The sequence below is a fragment of the Convolutriloba macropyga genome, chromosome 15 (genome assembly GCF_964194025.1).
Source record: "Convolutriloba macropyga chromosome 15, txConMacr16.3, whole genome shotgun sequence".
In the NCBI taxonomy this organism is placed as follows: domain Eukaryota; kingdom Metazoa; phylum Xenacoelomorpha; order Acoela; family Convolutidae; genus Convolutriloba; species Convolutriloba macropyga.
The window spans coordinates 43,255,448-43,273,548 of NC_134482.1; the positions used below are offsets into that span (position 1 = coordinate 43,255,448).

An 18,101-nucleotide genomic window follows, 5' to 3' on the forward strand; every position below is an offset into this window, starting at 1 on the left:
CAGAAGTAGAACATAAACGGTGCCAATTTTTTTTTATTTTGACACATTGTGCAAAATATAAAAGTTTTAGGTTAATTGATTTTAATCTTTTTTTTTTCGAGGATGGAGGAAAGCTCGTGTAAGACAGTCAGTTATTTTGCAAGAATGTCATCCCAAAATTATGCAAGATGCATCATCTTGCAATATCCTGCAAAATCATTGCATTAACTGGCCTAATTGTTGTGATAAACTTACTAAATAGACGCACAAATGAACGCTCATAGTGGCTAGTTGCTTGAATGCTCTCTTCGCTTGTTGAACTTTGAACACATGCTTTATGAAATATTCTCCGTTCGACAACAAAAGATTATCAAAAGAGCAACAAAATTAGGTTATAATATTGCAACTTGAAAAACTTTGATGTCATGCATATAGAGGTCTATTAAAAGAACATCTTAAAACAGAGCGGACAGGTAAATCAAAATTAACAATTAACTTCCATTAATTTGCAATAACATTTTGGCTCTTTTTAATTCTAGTTGTATACTTGTTCATAAAATGGAACAAACCGAAAATTGGATGATTAAGTAACATTGCAATTTTTTGTTTATGGTCTTGATTTTTATAAGATTTGCGCTGCTAAAAGCGATTTTTTTAACATTCTTGTCACCAGAATAAATTGGCTAAGGCCATTTACTCAATTTAGTTTAAAGCTCTTGGCCGTTAAACTTTTTGGCCATATTGGGAGAAATTCAGGTTATTTCAATGACGTATCAATTCTCATCCTCATCACAAGTTCAAAGAAAATGTTTCCCCTTAATATTTTTTGGAGCAATATAATTGTGCTATACACAGAGAGGCTCGGTAATGTGCGTTCGCACCTAAGTTTCCAACCCTGCTTATCCACATTTCGGCTTAATTATCTATCAAATGAGAATGGGATTGATAACTTTTAAAAATTCAAGTACTTTTCGAAAATAACTAATTTGTGTTTGAATAAAAAATTAGTCCAAATCACTCAGTGGACTAAAAAAATGCCGTTTTAGAAGGCCGAGCAGATTTTCGTTTATTCAGAAAACGAGACACGATCAACAATAAAAACAAATACCAACAACAAACATTAATAACATCCGAAACTCGTTGTGTATCTGGAGAAAAATTTAATGACAAAGACTAAATAGCGGCAGATGAAATCTTAACTAAACAACGAAACCAGTTCGTTATTCATCATCAGACAAGAAAAGGAACCTGTCCTTAATACGATTTGGTAGCAAGTAGACAAAAAACAACAAAAGCGGCTAATATAAAAATTATGCTCATCTTTTTTGAAAGAAATTGGTTCCAAAGAACTAAAAACACTAAGTTATGAACTGAAAACTTTAAATACGTTTGTAAAACTAACATATAAAAATCCATAAAATAAAACAGTAGGCGCAGTCATTCTAAAGATTTTTTCATACGACAACAAGCACAGAAAAAAAAACACTAATTAGTTTTGCCTAAGAACTATGAAATGACTAAGACTAAGAAATGTCTTGTTGCGCATTTTTTGACCGTTAAAAAGTAAGAAGTGACCACTCATTAATGTTACCGGACAAGAAGGAGATAGGAAAAGAGAAAACTTAAAAACAACGACTTGTAATTTTCGAAAACAATTAACTCAAAAGATCATGAAAAATATTAGCTATACATAGAAGTAAAAAAAACTATGCTCATTTATTCCCCTACACCAAGCCATTGAGAACTTTTTGATCAAAAAAGTCCCACGTTTACAAAATGAACGTCAATTACAGACAAAAAGAAAAAAAATTAAAATGATTTTTCTAAACACGAGGTTCGAAGCCATAATTCAATTAAATCATTAGATAACTGAAGTTTCCCCTTTTTATTAACAACAACGTAATATGTGACCTGTAAATAATACGACTAGGTAACAAATAGACAACAAACAGAAGATGCAGGGTTAAAAATACTTTTTTAAAAACATTTTTCATTACAGTCATTAAAAGAATCAGTATTAGATTAAAATTTTTAAACCGGTTCAGTTTTCTTCCAAATTAAAACCGTTCAAACCAAAAATATTTTTGAAAACACAATTTTATCAAGTGCTCCTTCCTTCCTTTGATGCCAAAAAGCGATATCTGATGTGTATTTATTAAGACTGGGAAACAAAAAGACAAAAAAACAAAAGATTCAAAACTAAAAATATGGTTTTTTGAAAAAATCCATGAATATCTATCGGCTAAAAAAAGAAATATTTAAAGCATTATTGCTTATTCCTTCAAGAAAACCACTCAGACCTGACACAGAGCAGAATTTGTCTTACGTTTAAAAGAGAACTTGATATTAAAAATCAATCACATATTTTGAAAAAGTTATATACAAAGTCATGAGAACCATCACCTAACAACTAAAATTAGCAAATAGCACATATTTTAATAGCGCAAATTAGCACATATTTTCTTCCATAACAGGAACTCATACCCTTGAGACCTTTTTATCCAGAAATTTTTGTACGACTACCATATGAAAGAAAAACAAAGACAAAAGTGAAATAAATTACCTTAAAATCTTTTTGAAAACGGTGTCCAACGTTGAAAAACATAAACTATGCCTTTAAAAGTTATAAGTCCGGGTGTGTCTATACTATGAAAACCAATAAATTGATATATCTCTTGTCAATTAATTGATGATGTGACAAAATCAGAAAAACAAACTGAAAGATGGTCAAATGTCCAAAAATCAATTTTTTTGAACTTTTAGTTTTGGAGCAAGAAAACGATTACTGAAATCGTAAAAACAACATAAAGATAAAATAATTTAATTTAATTGAAGATGCTGTTCGCTTTTGCTGAAACTAAGCTACAAGTTGACCAAAAATTAATTGAAAAATAGTGTCAAATCTCTGTAATCCTTTGTTTATTTGGAAAGCGAATGAGATCAAAAGACAAAACGACAAAAAAGTTTTCGACTAAATCTTTTAAAAAAATTAACTGTGAGTTTTTTATTAAGCCAATTGAACCTGTCAATAGTGTTTTTTTTCTTGTTCTGTTCTGTAATGAACGTAAAAAGTCGATAACTTTTAGAAAAAAAGACAGCGACTGATTTCAATTCGGATTTGGATTTTTTTGGATTTTAGAATTCCACTATCAGGAATTCTTTTGGATTTTAGAATTCCACAATCGGATCGAAACTGGCATTGCTTTTACTCTTCAGACGTTACGAAAAAGCAATGACTCCGAGTTTAATGGATATAAACAGTTTAACATAAACTTCATATGTCAAAGAAAAATGATGCTGGTTGTATGATTATCGAGATATATTATCTGAAAACCGGCAAAATTTCCAACCCAAAAAACTTTCGAGAGAACGGAGAGGTAATTAAGCCCTCTTTTTAGTTAACACGAATCGTGTTGTCGTTTTTTAGGTGTTCTTGAGGCAAATTTAAGCAAAGTTGACTAAAGAAGCTTCTTCCTATCAATTTTCGATAAAACAAAGGCTGACTATTTTTAAATTAGTAGCAAAAATTTGAGCCAAGAGTTAGATGAGAAAAGTCATCGACACTCTTCTATCTACAGAACACTAAACAACAAAACTTTTTTTGCAATATTTTAACATATTTTAGCAAAACTGACAAAAATATAGACAAAAATTCCTGAAAATGTGAATAAAAACAATGGAATTCCGGCTATTATTCACAAAAATTTCAAACTTCGTTAACTTCCTGAAAAAAAAGAAAACCAAAAAATCTTTTTAATCCCATTTTCTACGATGAATTGACTTTCTAATGATACCACTCATAGCTCTGTACGATGAATAAATCGACCGGCCAAAATTGACTGAACAAAAAAACCCCTTTGAGTATATAGTCCCTCCCACCACTAAAGTGGGTAGGAACAACAAGAATCTCATTACTGGTTTGCGTTATTTTTTTTTGTTGAAACTCTCGAAAAACAAGTATGCTTTGGTGTTATTAACCAAACCTAATTCTTTTTTCTTAAGATTTTTTTTTCAATAGATTATCTCTACAGTTTGACATTTTAGGATGAAGATAACATGGTTTTGTAATTAGTTCGTCTCTAAAAATCCTCATCCGTTATCTAGTCTAGCATTTTAAATCATTTACTAGTTTTAGAAGTTTTAATTATTATCTATCTTTCTGATAGCAAACAATTTTTAGTTAATGGGAGCATCTTTTTCAAACCATTGATGCATTTTTGCATTTATTTTTTGTTGGTTTATTTATTTGGGGAAAAGTTTGTTAATTAAAAGGAACCAATTCAAACGCCAATTTTGAAGTTGCGCTTTTATTATTTTCAGTTGTTGGGTTTGAACTAGCAAAAAACGAAACTAATAAAGATAAAAAAACGCATTTAATGAACTTTCATTTCGGTTGTTCTTTCAATTTCAAGCATTGGTTTAAAGAGTTTGATTTTTCCATCTATTGAGCTGAGCCGAATTTCTGTGCTCATTATTTTTGTAAAAATAATACGAAATGACATTTCAACCAAAAGACTTTGGTTGACCTAAAAAGGTCAACCAAAAGACTTTGGTTGACATTTTTAGTTCGTTCACCTCAACTCGTTCAGTTTTACATTTATTTTGATGGATTCAATTTTGACCGACTGAAAACAATTGGAGTTTAAATCTATGGAACGTCGGCATTAAAAGGCAAATGTTAGAGCCGATGTAATTTTTGCAAAACCGAATAATGAAATTTCCTGTTCATTTTATTGCAACTGAGCACGTTGACAATTGCGCTGGAGATAAAACGCGTACTAAGTGGTCTAAGTTCATTCCTGGGGTTATAGGGGGGGGGGGGGGGGTGAAATTAAAGCCTATTACTTTTCCGCTCAAGGAAACTGTTAAACAGTCTCAAGCTGAAATTTTTTCAGGTTTTATAATATTTGAAAAAATTGTATTCTCCAGCGGTCATTTAAAATTATAAGGGTTCAAACTGCAGACTTGTGTAAGTGTCCACAGCCAGTGATAAAGAATTTAGTAAACAATAATTACTTTTATCGGCTGCTTTAGAAAAAAAATTGGCCGGCTTTATTTGCTTGTCTGAAAACGAAAAAATGTATTTTTTTTGTTTCAATTTTTTCAACTCAGTTTTTCAATCAAAATTTTTTATATTATTGAAATGAATTATTTGCGGTGGTTGGGACTAAAATAAAATACTTTTTAGCCATATATATACGATTAATCGATTGCTGCTTGAACTGTGCAAATTGTCTGACGCAAAAACATCCGACCCCCCTTCCCCCACCCCGGTCTTAGTCAGCCAGAGACAATGAAGTTAAAAAGCAGACAAAATTTACACCCGTCAAACAGCGCTGTTCATTCACTTATGTGTGTAAATGTCAAAGACGATAGAGGGACGTTTTAATGTAGTCTTTTTTCTATTACATCATTACATACATCTATTACGTCATCCAGGTCTTTTTTCACCTCTTTCAACCATTATCAATTTTCTTAAATGATCAAATGAGACTGGGGGGCTAAAGAGGCAAAATCTACCCCTATATTGTCTGGCCGTAGGTTATGGTAGGTCACTAACCCGCCCAGCTTGAAATTTCAGCCCGTTTGATGGCCAGACTACAGGGAGAAAGAAAACGCCCCCAAAATTGACGCTAATTTGAAAAGATTACGGAAATTTACAAACCATGAAAAATGAAAGATCCATAATGGCTTGTCAAGAGCAATTTTCTAACGCTTCATTTTTTTTTAAAAAAAATGCGATTTTTCAATTTTTGATTGCTTGAATTGTTTATAACCACCATTTATCTGATATGTAGGTAAGAAGACAACTATTTTATGCCCACTAAAAAAACCGTGGGTGCTGGGGGGGGGGGGGGGTATTTCTAAGATTATCATTCTCAGAATTTGAAACTGATTTTGACCCAAAGTTGAAAGAATTTCAAAGGTCACAGTTCATCAATTAAAAGCAGAAACCGTATCGATTTATAAATAAATGGGTCATAACTAGAGGCAGAACTCAAAGCTTTATTATTTCAAGCGAAAAATTTGGAAGATGAAATACCCACAAAAAACTTTGTAGAGAATAGCTAAGACTTTAAATCTAAATTGATTGATGATATCTTTTAAAAAGGATTAATCATTCTTTCATCTGGTTTAAAAGTTCTTGCTAAAAATAGGAAAAAATCTCATTCCATGGCAAAATTTTTTATATAGGTCAATGAACTTTTTCGACTATTCTACTAATTCAAAAATGCGCCTCTTATCTTAAGAATACAATAAGATCTGCTGAGAAATTGGTAACAAAAACTATTGTTTGTCAAATTTTTGTTTAATTAAATGCAAATTAACAATCTAATTTGACCATAGGTCTCATATTCATACTCATCTTCAACAATCTAATTTTTCATATTCACATTAAGCTGATCTTAAATTGCATTTTTCCGAGAAAATTCAAACGATTGAATTAAATTGAATTTCTCCTATTTTCAGATTATACCACAGCCAAAGCTGTAAAATCTAAAAAAAATTGTTTGATTTTATAAAATTTTTAATAAACGCTCTAAGAAAATTTATTGAAGATTTTGTTGCAGTTTTGAGCAAAATTTATGCAAAATGTCCACCTTAATTTCTTCCAATTCTAACAATTTTGATGACGAGTACAACAAATTTAAACTGGTCTGAATCTTGTCAAAATATGAGAACAAGTTAAAAGTTTTACGGTCAATTTCTGTCTCTCTCTCTCTCTCTCTTTCTCTCTCTATCTATCTATCTCTCTCTCTCTCTTTCTCTGTAAAATTTTCAAAGAAATATACTTTGTTTGAGAAAAATTTATTAAAATTTTTCTACAGGTAGTTTATTGTGCTCACCATTTACAAGTCTCTTGGATATAAATCCTCTAGAATCTACACTAGAGGGGTGCAGGGAGGAAGGCAAATGTTGGGACGAAGGCAAAAAGCAAATCGAAATTGGCCAATTTTAATAAAAGGGCATTCAAACAAGCCAATATTTTGAACGCCCTCAAAACATTGCTTTCATTCTGTTATATTCCTTGTACGATTGGCAAGAGATTATGCTAAATAAACTACGCTTTATACTGGTATCTTGCGAAGCAAAATCTGAAGCCAAATAATATCGTTGTACTTCTTTTTTTGAAACTCAAATTAACTTGAACTTTATATATACGTGTCTCAAGCTTTACTCTCAAAATTATCTGATGAAAACTTCGTTCTAATAAATTTTTTGTCAAAAAAATCAAATAATAGAAGCAAATTTAATCAAAACAGCTGAAGTTATATATTGTCGTCCATAAAAAATAATTCAATCAATTTTCTGAAATTGTGCTTCATTTTGCTAGTTTTCTGCTATAGAAAACGTGTAATACACGTCAGCGCGTTTTTTTTGTATGTCAAATTGTACTATGAGTTATTTTAGATTGTCAGATTTCAAGGAAATTTGTCAAAAGAGAACAAAGTCGAATTTAATAATTTTCGTTTTTCTAAAATTATTTGATCTAATATTCGTAATTTAGTTATAGATGCCCTCACCTATTATGCTATTTTTTAAAGCGGAGTAACATTTTATCAGTAAATATTTTATTACCCATTATTTATCTCGTCGGGTTATTTATCTCGTCATCGACGATTATTTTACGACGAGTAATTCATCTCGTCATCGGTCTTTGATAACAATTTTTTTATGTAAGTGACCTGAGCGTTTTCATTTTAAGTCAATAAATTGACTTTTCAACAAAACATACCTTATTCAATTCACATTAAAAACATCTAAGCGCAGTTTGAATCAATCATTGTAGTTTTGTTTTTTTACGTAAAATGATTGCTCGACCGTTTTAATTTTTTGAGTAGATTCTGTCATACTTCAGAACACGATTTTGCACAATCCAATTGTTCTCTCCTTCACAAAAACAAACAACTAATATCAATTAGCTGCATTTTACGAAATCGCGCTTCTTTTATTTTAAATCTTACTAGTAACCCATATAAAGCTCTAATTGCCTCACTTGAAGACCATCGGTAAACCTGCTGCGGCATAAAATCTGACTAAAAATTTTGAGGTAAAAACATATCTATGTTGTCAAGTTTTGATAATTTGATTGAGACAGGAAGGCTTGGAACATTATGTGCAAAGACACGTTACTCATTCTGCTTTTTATTGCTTTATGAGCATGTTTTCTAAAAAAAAATATCAAAAAAATTTACACGGATCGAATATGTTTCCAAAGCTAGTCAAGAAATGGGCTGCTTTTTTTCACTTTTCAGCTCAAGATGTTTTTACGTTTTTCGCTGAATTCTGAGAAACGCTTTGAAATGCTGAATTTATATAAACGGTGATGAAAAAACGCTGAAATTTCATAAAATGAATGCCGATATCAAATTTCAGCGCATTTCTTACATACGCAATAACATCTCAATCCGATTAGAAGGAAATTCTAAGATTTTCTTTTTGGACAATTTTGTTCTGATATGGACAATTATGTTCTTATATGGTGAATTATTTCCATATATGGACAATTGTGTGCTTACATGGACAGTGATATCCTAATATGGACAATTATGTCTATATATGGACAATTTTCTCCTTTTATGAACTTACTCGTGTATGTGAAGTGTCGGCTTTGGTTGAAACTGTAGAAAGCGGATACAGGGTGAATCATCAGCACCATAAGTAGATCAATCACAGCCTGGTTAACAAACAACATATTCTGTGGGGTCCGCAGATAACTTTTGCTAAAACAAACAAATATTTTTACCGATCTTTTACCCCCTAGCACTTTGTAATAAAAGAAGGGATTTATTTACCCGGGTTGCTCATCATTCAAAATTCTTAATAGTCATACAAGGATCGTACTAGGAAATACGTTATGATTTGTATGACATCATAAAAGATCCTTATGACTTCTAAGAAGTGGCGATCCGGGTACTTGTAACACTGATAAATTATGACACATCACGGACAGATAACGATGCTAACCAACCATCTCTTTCAATGTTTCAAAACTCGCCACTATTGGTCTCTCTGCTCCACCGCCCCTCGTCGGGGTCGATGCTTAAATTTTATATTTTTGGTAAGTTTTTGAAGGACCTGTTGTGAAAAACGATGCGGTGAGTGCAGTACAAAAACTGTATACCGCAGTTCTAAAGTTTTTCTCGACAAAATTTTGACCCGTACCAGTTATAAAAAGTTGAGACGACAAACAAAAAAGACACTGAAGTCTATATACAACATGCTCCCTCTAAGCTGAAGTGTGTAATGACAAATTGACCAAGTACTCAACCAGTTTTTAACTCTTTTAAGAATTGGACATTAAGAGCGTGTACCGAAATTTCACTTGCTCAACTTATGGCTGGCTAGAGAGAAAGCCCAGAAATCCAGGAAAGAAATGAGACAGTGGGTCATCAAAGTCAGTGACCGCTGGAAGTCCTACTTTCCGTCCCAGCAGTAGATGAAGTTAGTAGGAGTTTTGCCCCGCGTCTTGGAAGTGTTCCGATGTGTAATCAAAACTCGCTTTAGGAAATCTTCGAACTATTGAAAATTTTTCTTAAAACTTTTAAAAATTACTTTTTTTTACTTTAGTGAACAAATAAATTCATGTAAGTTATGGCTACGATTAACTGGTTCCTTTTGAACGACAACAAAATGTCAGGTTTTCGTGTTTATCTCTCGGGCATTCCATGTGACCCCAATCATTCAATTTTGTACAAAAAACAACATCCGAAAGCAATACCCGTTTGAGAGAAGATCATTTCTGCAGCTAACTGTTTGGTTTGATATATTTCCAAAGAATTTAATTTTAACGAAAAAATTAAAAAATGGCAGGCGCTTGAGGACTTTCACTGCTGTTATTTTATTCCTTATTCCTTATTTACTATCAAATGACATGCTCAGGAGATATTGGTTCGCACAATTTTGAAAAAGGGGAAACTTGAGCCAATTTTAGACCAGGAAAACTTTCCATTGTTCCAGTATAAGGACTTTAATCAATTTCACTAAAAATATCTCATTATTTTTTATCATATTTTAAAAATATTATATAGGAGAGTTACAACGATTTTCATCAGAAAAATCATATATGTTTCTGATGCGGACATTTTATCAGTTGAAACCGTTGGTAACAGAAAATATGTCTTGATAAATGGAATGAACTTTAGCTTGCAAATGCACATTGCCCGTCCATTTTTATCACAGTTTTAACTTTTCGTGTTTATTAATATTTAACAACATAAAAGCAATAATATCGGATATTCAACACTATGGAGCTCCAATTGTTCACATTTTCATCAATATTCATTAGTCTTCGAGTATACTCGTAAAGTATGCAAAATAAATTGATACTGTGTTTTTACAGGAAATTGATTTTCAACTAGCCTGAGAAAAACAGCGGCTTTTTGAAAACATTTTTTGATGATTTATTCCACGCTCATCAATTAAACAAAGAATGATCATAACATAGAATTAAAAATTAAAATGTGACGCGATAGTGGGCTGGAGTTAAAAGGATACCATTTTTTTATTAATGATAATATCGTAAATTAATCATAAAAAATCACTCTCGAAATTTACCGCCAGGAAATGCATTGGTGAGAGCTAGAATGATTTCCTGAAAACACTTGCCAAAAAGTTTTTAGTAAAGGAGCTTATTTTTTGTTGTTCCTACCCACTGGGGGGGGGGGCAGAAACTATATGCTCAAATGGGTTTTCTTTGTTCAGTCAATTTTGGCCGATCCATATATTCAACGTAGAGAAGTGAGACTGGTATCATTAGGAAGGCCGTCCATCGTAGATGGTGGAATTAATTTTTTTTTTCGTTTTTTAAATGGAGTTATCAGGGTTTTAAAACTCTGTGAATAGTAGACGACGTTCCCTTGTTTTTATTCACTTTTTTCCGTATTTTTGACCAAATTAACGTCAATTTTGTTAAACTTCTTAAAAAAATGTTAATAACAATGCTATTGGTTTGACTTTTAAGGATAGAGGAAGCTTACCGATCGGTTTTATCGTTGTGTTTTGGTTAATATTTTTGAGTTTCAGTCTTTTTTAAATCACAACTGACTCAAAACACGCTTTTGTATGCCATTTTGTTCGTACATGCCAGATCTATAGACCCAACATATGCTATTACCATCTTTGAAAACTCCAAAAAAGGGTCGTCGTAGATTTGCTCCGTATAGGAGTTTTCTGGAATATTTTTATATTTTTTTATGTTAGTTACTCTCCTGAATGCTTTCAAATAAAGACGCAACTTATGAGAGGTCATAATTGATACAAAATGACACAACATAAGTTTATGTTATGTTTTCAAAGAGAAGCTCATAGTTTTTATGCCTTTGACAATAAGTTTTCGTTATTTATTAAATGATTTTTGTGTTGCCTTCATTTTTTAATTCTTTTTGCAGGCTCCTGACTTCGTCTTGTGAATAAAATATTCAGTTGGGTTCTTGAGCTATAGCAGGACCTATAGAAGGCTTTCAGTTTGCTATCCAAGGCTTCTTATGATTTTGAATTTATTTCTTTTAGGAAAATGTGAGCAAAAATTGATGTTTACCAGCTCTTTTTAACTGGTTTTTCTTCTGCATGCAGCTAACTGTAATTTTATACAGAACAAATTTATTCCAAGTGAAACTAGAAATACTTTTGATAGTGGTATTGCATTTAACTTTTGACAAATTCGCTTCTTAAATACGAAATTTCATGAAATGATTTTTGCATACTTGCCTATAATTGATATTGTTATTTGATCCCAGTTCAATCTATCACATCAAGACACTTTAAAATGGTATTGAATGCATGAGCAAAGAACATGTTTAAGGATTGCAGTGAATAGCTTATAGTTTTTTTGGCTGCGTAACCATCCTCTCGCTAAATTTTTCGTATTTGCCTCTGAATCTAGTTGTTTTCTTTGTAAGCCCTATTCTTGACAATCAAAAGCTTTAACTAATTCAATTGATGTTCAAATGATTTTTCAGTTTATAGCTAACGGTCTTAATAACATTCAATTTTTTTAAAAGAAAATGTTCTTGTACTTCCCAATTTTTGTTCTCAAGGTCCTCAACAAGATTTAGTCTCATTAATGAGAGAATTTATTAATTTTCTGTTGCTATAAGCCTAATTTTTGCTTTTGGTTATGATTTGACTGATGTTTTTAGTGCTTTTAATTAAGTTCTCATAAGAACTTCGCGGGTTTTCAGTACTTGTCAATATTTGGAGTTCTTTTTGTTGTCTTTTTCATAAAATCCACCACAGAAAAGACATTTTATAATCAACGGGTACCAACCAAAAAATCCGAACGCTTTTGTCAGTTCAATGTTTTTTAAATGGTTTTCGATGTCTTTCAGTTTTAATGACTTCAACAATGGTTTCATTAGTTGTTTATGAAATTTTAAGTTCTATCTGTATTTGTTGTTTTTTGTTCTCTTATGATTCGGTCTCAGTAATAGAGAGTAGAACTGGCTTCTTCAGCAGTTGCAAGTAGTTCTGTTTTTGTATTAAATTTAAAACTCAATTTTTGTTTGAAATTTGGAGAAAGTTTGTTTAAAAAAATCAGTAGTTTTTGAGAATTGTCACTTTTCTCATATTTTTGTTTTGCTGCTTGATTTATGTAAAGACAGGTTGCATCCTCTTCTACTGACCAAGGTTCAATCTCTATAATTGTTGTGTTTTCTACTAATGGTTTCTTGGCTTTGGCACTACGCATTTTCATAAAAAAAGTATGATATTCGGTTATTTTTTCTCTGTGTTTGTTGTTCACTTAACACATTATCACATTAATGAGAGCCCTTTTGGCCTATTGGTTTTGAAAAACCGCGCAACTGACGATATCAAATATTCTTTATGAATAACCTATGGTTTTAAAGACTGCGAAACTTTCGAAAGTAATTGATTTTCATAGTCCTTTCTGCAGTTTTTTTTAGTCTTCTGACAAATTATGGATAACATCAGGTCTCATTTGCTTCCTATGAGGTATAATTGGCCTTCCTAATGAGCCAATTAATATATATATATATATATATATATATATACCTATATATATATATATATATATATATATATATATATATATAGAATTTCAGTATGAAAAATTGTGAAGTAACGTTAGAGTGTTTGTGTATAACAACCTTGAATAAGAAATCGTCTCGTCTTAGCATATCGTCTTAACAGTGGTGATAACAATTATAGATGCCCATAATCTGACGGGGGAGGCGGGGTTCCGATTTTTCTAGGAGGAAAAATCAACCCCTGAAAAATATGAAAATAGAAATTTGTTCTATTTTTAGATGTTCTCAATTACTAATAGTGTCTATTTTGTCTGGCTTGTAGACACTTTTTTGTTTTGATATTTCTATTATTTTTCACTACCAGTAAACAATATAACACGTTCTCTTTTTCAAGGGCAGACATCTTAATAATTACTTCAAGAACAGCAAAAGACATCAAATCGAATTATTTTGTAATTTTGATCTGTATTTTTGTTCCATGAAGGTCATAACATTTGACATTAGTAGAGGAATTCCAGTTCCCATATATGATGTGGAAAAAAGGACAAAAATAAACAACCCCTAATTTGAACACAAACAATTTGACAGAGCTTTCATTGGGAGAACGGGAGGAAATTTCATAGACATAATTAAAATTGGCATCTTTTTATTGGCAAAGTGCAAAATTTTGACAAAAACTGTATGTTTACTTCTTTATTTGTTTTAAACAAAGCATCCTGTAATCGAATTAAAGCATTTTGACGCTAAATTTAGAACAAAAATTAAATTTGCTTTGAACACACTGAGAAACTAAATCAGTCAGTTCAATTGGTGTATTCTATATATGGTAATAAATACGGCCCTTTTATTAACATACTAGTAACAATTTTTATAAATATCGATAAGAAATAAAAGGGGATAAATTTTAGAGAACATCAAAGCGTTTTGTAGCAAAATAAATCGCTTGTAAAGTAAATTTACTTTGAAAACAAAATACCAGTTTTTTTGATGTTTGGTGATCAACTGTCGTATAATTGAAACTAGAGCATGTAAAATGCTGCAAACGATATCAGAAGATATTTGACCTATAGTTTTAATTACAGAAACGATAGCTCAAATCGATAAATATGATAAATGATAACCGGTATCTTTTCAACAAATGCCCCTCCCCCAAAAGGGGGGTGTTCTTGAATAGAACTTAAGCAAGCGCTTTTTTAACCACTCAGAGACGACTAATAACTTTCCACGTATGCGCATACTATGTTAAACTGAATAAAATAAAACACGCCATGCCATGACAATTAGCCGAATTAGGATACAAAGAGGTTTTTCGTGATTTCCGGATTACGTCCCATAGCGCATGAGAGGCATGGCCGTGAGCAGCGGTCCGCAATTGCGCTTAAACTAATATTCGGCTACCTAAACTATAGGCCAAGAAATATTGTGGTAGAGCATGGCAGAGAAGGTCGAGATTCTCTGCTAGGTACCAAAGGGGGAGGGGAATTGTTGAAAAGTTCAGATAACTGATTTTAAACATATCGTAAATCTGGACAGTATTTTTCTATAATTAAAAAACTAAAGCGTCTGCTTGTTGCTGGAAAGTTTTTCTGGGCCACTAAAACTGTCTCTGCAATTTGATAAAATTACTACTAGTGGATTTTTTCAACAACCGCCTGAGCTAATAGAAAAGGGGGCATTTTAATCGAGGATCATCTTGACCCATCAGAACTCATCAGAACCGAAGACGCACATGCAAAAAATCTAATGAAAATTGAGTACAGTTTGAAAACGAGGCAATACTCTTCTAGATACCAAAACGGAGTTGATTGTTGAATATGTCCTATTATTTTATAACGTATGAGAAAGTTGAGAAGTAAGTGGAGAATTACTTTTTCTGAAATACTATTGAAAAAGTTTGTTATAAAGATTAATATTGTTTGCAAAGTACGTACGCGCAGAAAAAATTTTTTTTCCTTGAGTGAAAAACAAGATAAATAGCTGTAAAACATAATTATGTAATAAGTTTTAATCATATATCGTTATCAAATGTGGATTTTCTTATCAAAAAACATGAATCCCTTTTCCTCAAACTGTCAAAAAAGACTGGTTGAATAACCGATGACTGATTCGATGCAGGTGTATAGCCGGTTTAATGCTGATAAACAAGATTGGGATGGATGTCTGCTGAGACTGTGGCAATGAAATAAACCATTATCTTGATTTTTAATTGATGTCTTGATAATTTTTTCGGCTGTGATAGTTTCAAATCAGTCTCACGGGTTGCTAAGGCATGGCCATAGCCCGCGAGGCTTGGCCAAACGCAAGGCATGACCACTAAATACGCAGCTTATTAAAAGTAAAGTGGGCGTTTATTTACATGGGGGTTTATCTCTTGCAAGGAAGTTTATTTCCTGCAAAAATTAAGCGGGTTTTTACCGTGGGAGTTTTTTTCCGAAACCAGAAATTTCTAAATCGTATAGACTTCTGTAGAGAATCAATGATGATTTCCATAATGCAGCATAATGTACGTTTAATATGATTGGAAGTGATGAAAACACATAAAATATCGCCTTATGTTCTCAGATGTTCCAAAAAGAAGTTATATTGAAATGAACTTCAATTGGGGAAATAAAAAGCTTCTGATAAAAAAAAATAAATGCAATAATCTTATCAGAACAAAGACTATCGGAATGAGTCCCTAATTTAGTAATTAATGTTTTGAAAGTCGCATAAAAAGAGCACAATTAAATGATTGAGATCAAGTATTTCACAATCACGCGGCCAAACTCCATACCGCAAACACTCAAACCAAACACATAGAAAATGATTGCTTTCCGTTGTTACTTTTTTCAAAAATTAGAACAAAACAAAATTGAAAAGCAAAAAATCAACTGCAGTCGAAAGACTTTGATACAAAACAAATCTTCCAATTAATTCTTTACAATTTCTTCCAATCTTCTCTTATTTAATTCGAAATATCAAATGGTTTGTTTTTCAATATACATACACAAAGATCAAAGACGGAAAAAAATTGAAAACAGTTTAACTGGTGGATTAGTCATCATTAATTACATGGTCACAACTTCAATGAAACGTACATTTTAGAGAAACAATGCGAAGTGAGCAATGTTGACCTCAATGAGAACAATGTGAGTTTGAGTTAGGAGCTGCATTTTATGTGAAGTGTGAAGCAAGTGACCATAAATGAAGATTGGGAGCAGCAATTTTATCAATGTCTTTGAGGACGCTGAGAACTGCTCTGAGCGGTTCCACTAGCTTTGCCCATGTCATCCTTTCCTGAATAGCTATACTTTTATCTGATATGATTTCGAAATTTTGATGAGATTCATCAAAGTTCTTATTAATACTACAAAAATACAAAGCTGATTAAAGTTGCAAGCCAAAAAACAATGAGTTTACTTTTAAACAAAATTTTCACAGCTTTTCAATTACACTCTAAGGTAAACTGTTTTTCACAGTTGCTCTTGGCATAAAAGTTACCAAAATTAATTGAATTTTTGCATTAATTACGCACTGCTTTTTCTTTGTCAAGTTTTTGTCGACATTTTTCCCTGACGAGTGTAAAGTTTCCTGATTTGATAATCCTTTTAATTTCTAATCTTGAAATTTAAGTTACAAGAATGTTGAGCGTTAAAGCTTCCACACAGAAAAAATGTGTGATTTTTGCTAGTTTTAAAATTGCATTTGATACCGTCATGTTTTAATTAGTGTTTCCAAAAATTCAATTATAACTTGAAATTTTTTTCTGATTGCAGCCATTGTCAGCCCGAGAACACGAAAACATCAGGAGATTGCAGAAACTTTAAATTTTTGAAAAACTAATTGCTAAATTACCAAAAAGGATTTTTGAAAGAACCACGACGCCTGATGGTAGTAAATCAGTACATACCGGTAGTACATCAGCGCAAACGTGCAAGCGCAAAGTATATATTTTCTATTAGGTTTTCTAATAAAACAAAATTTTCCCATTAACTCTTAAAAAGCAGCCATGATGCAAATACATTTTTTACTAAATCATTTTGGATGATCTTTATATGATTATTATCAAGAACTTGAAAAATGACAAAAAATTTTGTTTTCACCCGAAGAATATAAATTGTAGTTGTCAAATTAAGGAATATTAATAGAAACAACATGAAAATCCGAGCTTAGGCAATGCGTAAGATAAATGAATTATAAAACTAACATACACGACTTTTAAATTAACAAAAAAATTGGGCGACTCTTTTTTTTTCAATATCCGATGCTTAAATTTCAAGATACGAAACCTGCCATTTTAAAATTTTTCCACACATGTTCCTGAAAAAAAAAATCAAATTAACATAATAGTTCGATTTCATAATATTCTCATGACCCGTGACTTTTTATATTGTGAAGCTGGAATTGAAGTTCCGCTTTTAATTGTTCTAGTTAGTTATCGCCCAACTTTTATAAGAACTGAGCTGAAATTTTGTTGCCTAATGTCTACCAAAAAATATCTTTGCTTAGTCGGTTTTGCGCCTAAATTTACGTTTGAAGATAATCTCCCCGCTGTAAATCAGTATGAAAATTTCGGGTTGTCATATTCTGTCAAACATTGGATCAAAATTTTAACATTTAACGACCAAAAAGCGGGCTTTTTCAACAAGTTCTTATCCAGCTAATCTAATCATGAGAAACTGGATTATAGATGCATAATTTTGTTCAAGTCGTGTTTTGGGCACACTTGAGTTTATAATAACTGAATTTGAATTTAAGGTGATTTATATTCCTTAGAATTAGAAGTTATGAAAGAAATTGACATTTTTGACTTTGCCAGTGGGCAGAATTGCATTATTTTTAAGTCAGGTTCAATCTGTTAATGCTGATTTATGGGTAGGAGTATAAAATTGCACTAACTTTAGGAAATTGGAAATATTTACTTCATTAAAACTTCACTAAAACGTAAGTTCAAAAACAAAATACGAAAGGTTTAAGTTATATTTTGGCTCACAATCTTAAGCGACGTCTTGATTTTAGTTCAAAAATTAAAGTTTATCCAACATAGTTCTAGATCAATGAACTGCCAGTGAACTGAAACTTGGTAAACCTTGATAAGAAACATATTGAATCTTATCAAATCTTTAAAAAATCTTGACGTGGTACTTACCA

The 18,101-nt window shown here is 31.8% G+C and overlaps 1 protein-coding gene across 1 annotated transcript in view; it reads right to left on the bottom strand.

Moving 5' to 3' along the window:
• LOC142354209 (uncharacterized) overlaps positions 1–18,101 on the bottom strand; it is a 135,389-nt gene that overhangs the window by 49,648 nt on the left and 67,640 nt on the right. Inside the window, exon 3 of the mRNA XM_075406462.1 lies at positions 8,572–8,705. Within this exon, the coding sequence (XP_075262577.1) occupies positions 8,572–8,705 (134 nt within the window). The remainder of the gene's footprint in view (positions 1–8,571; positions 8,706–18,101) is intronic.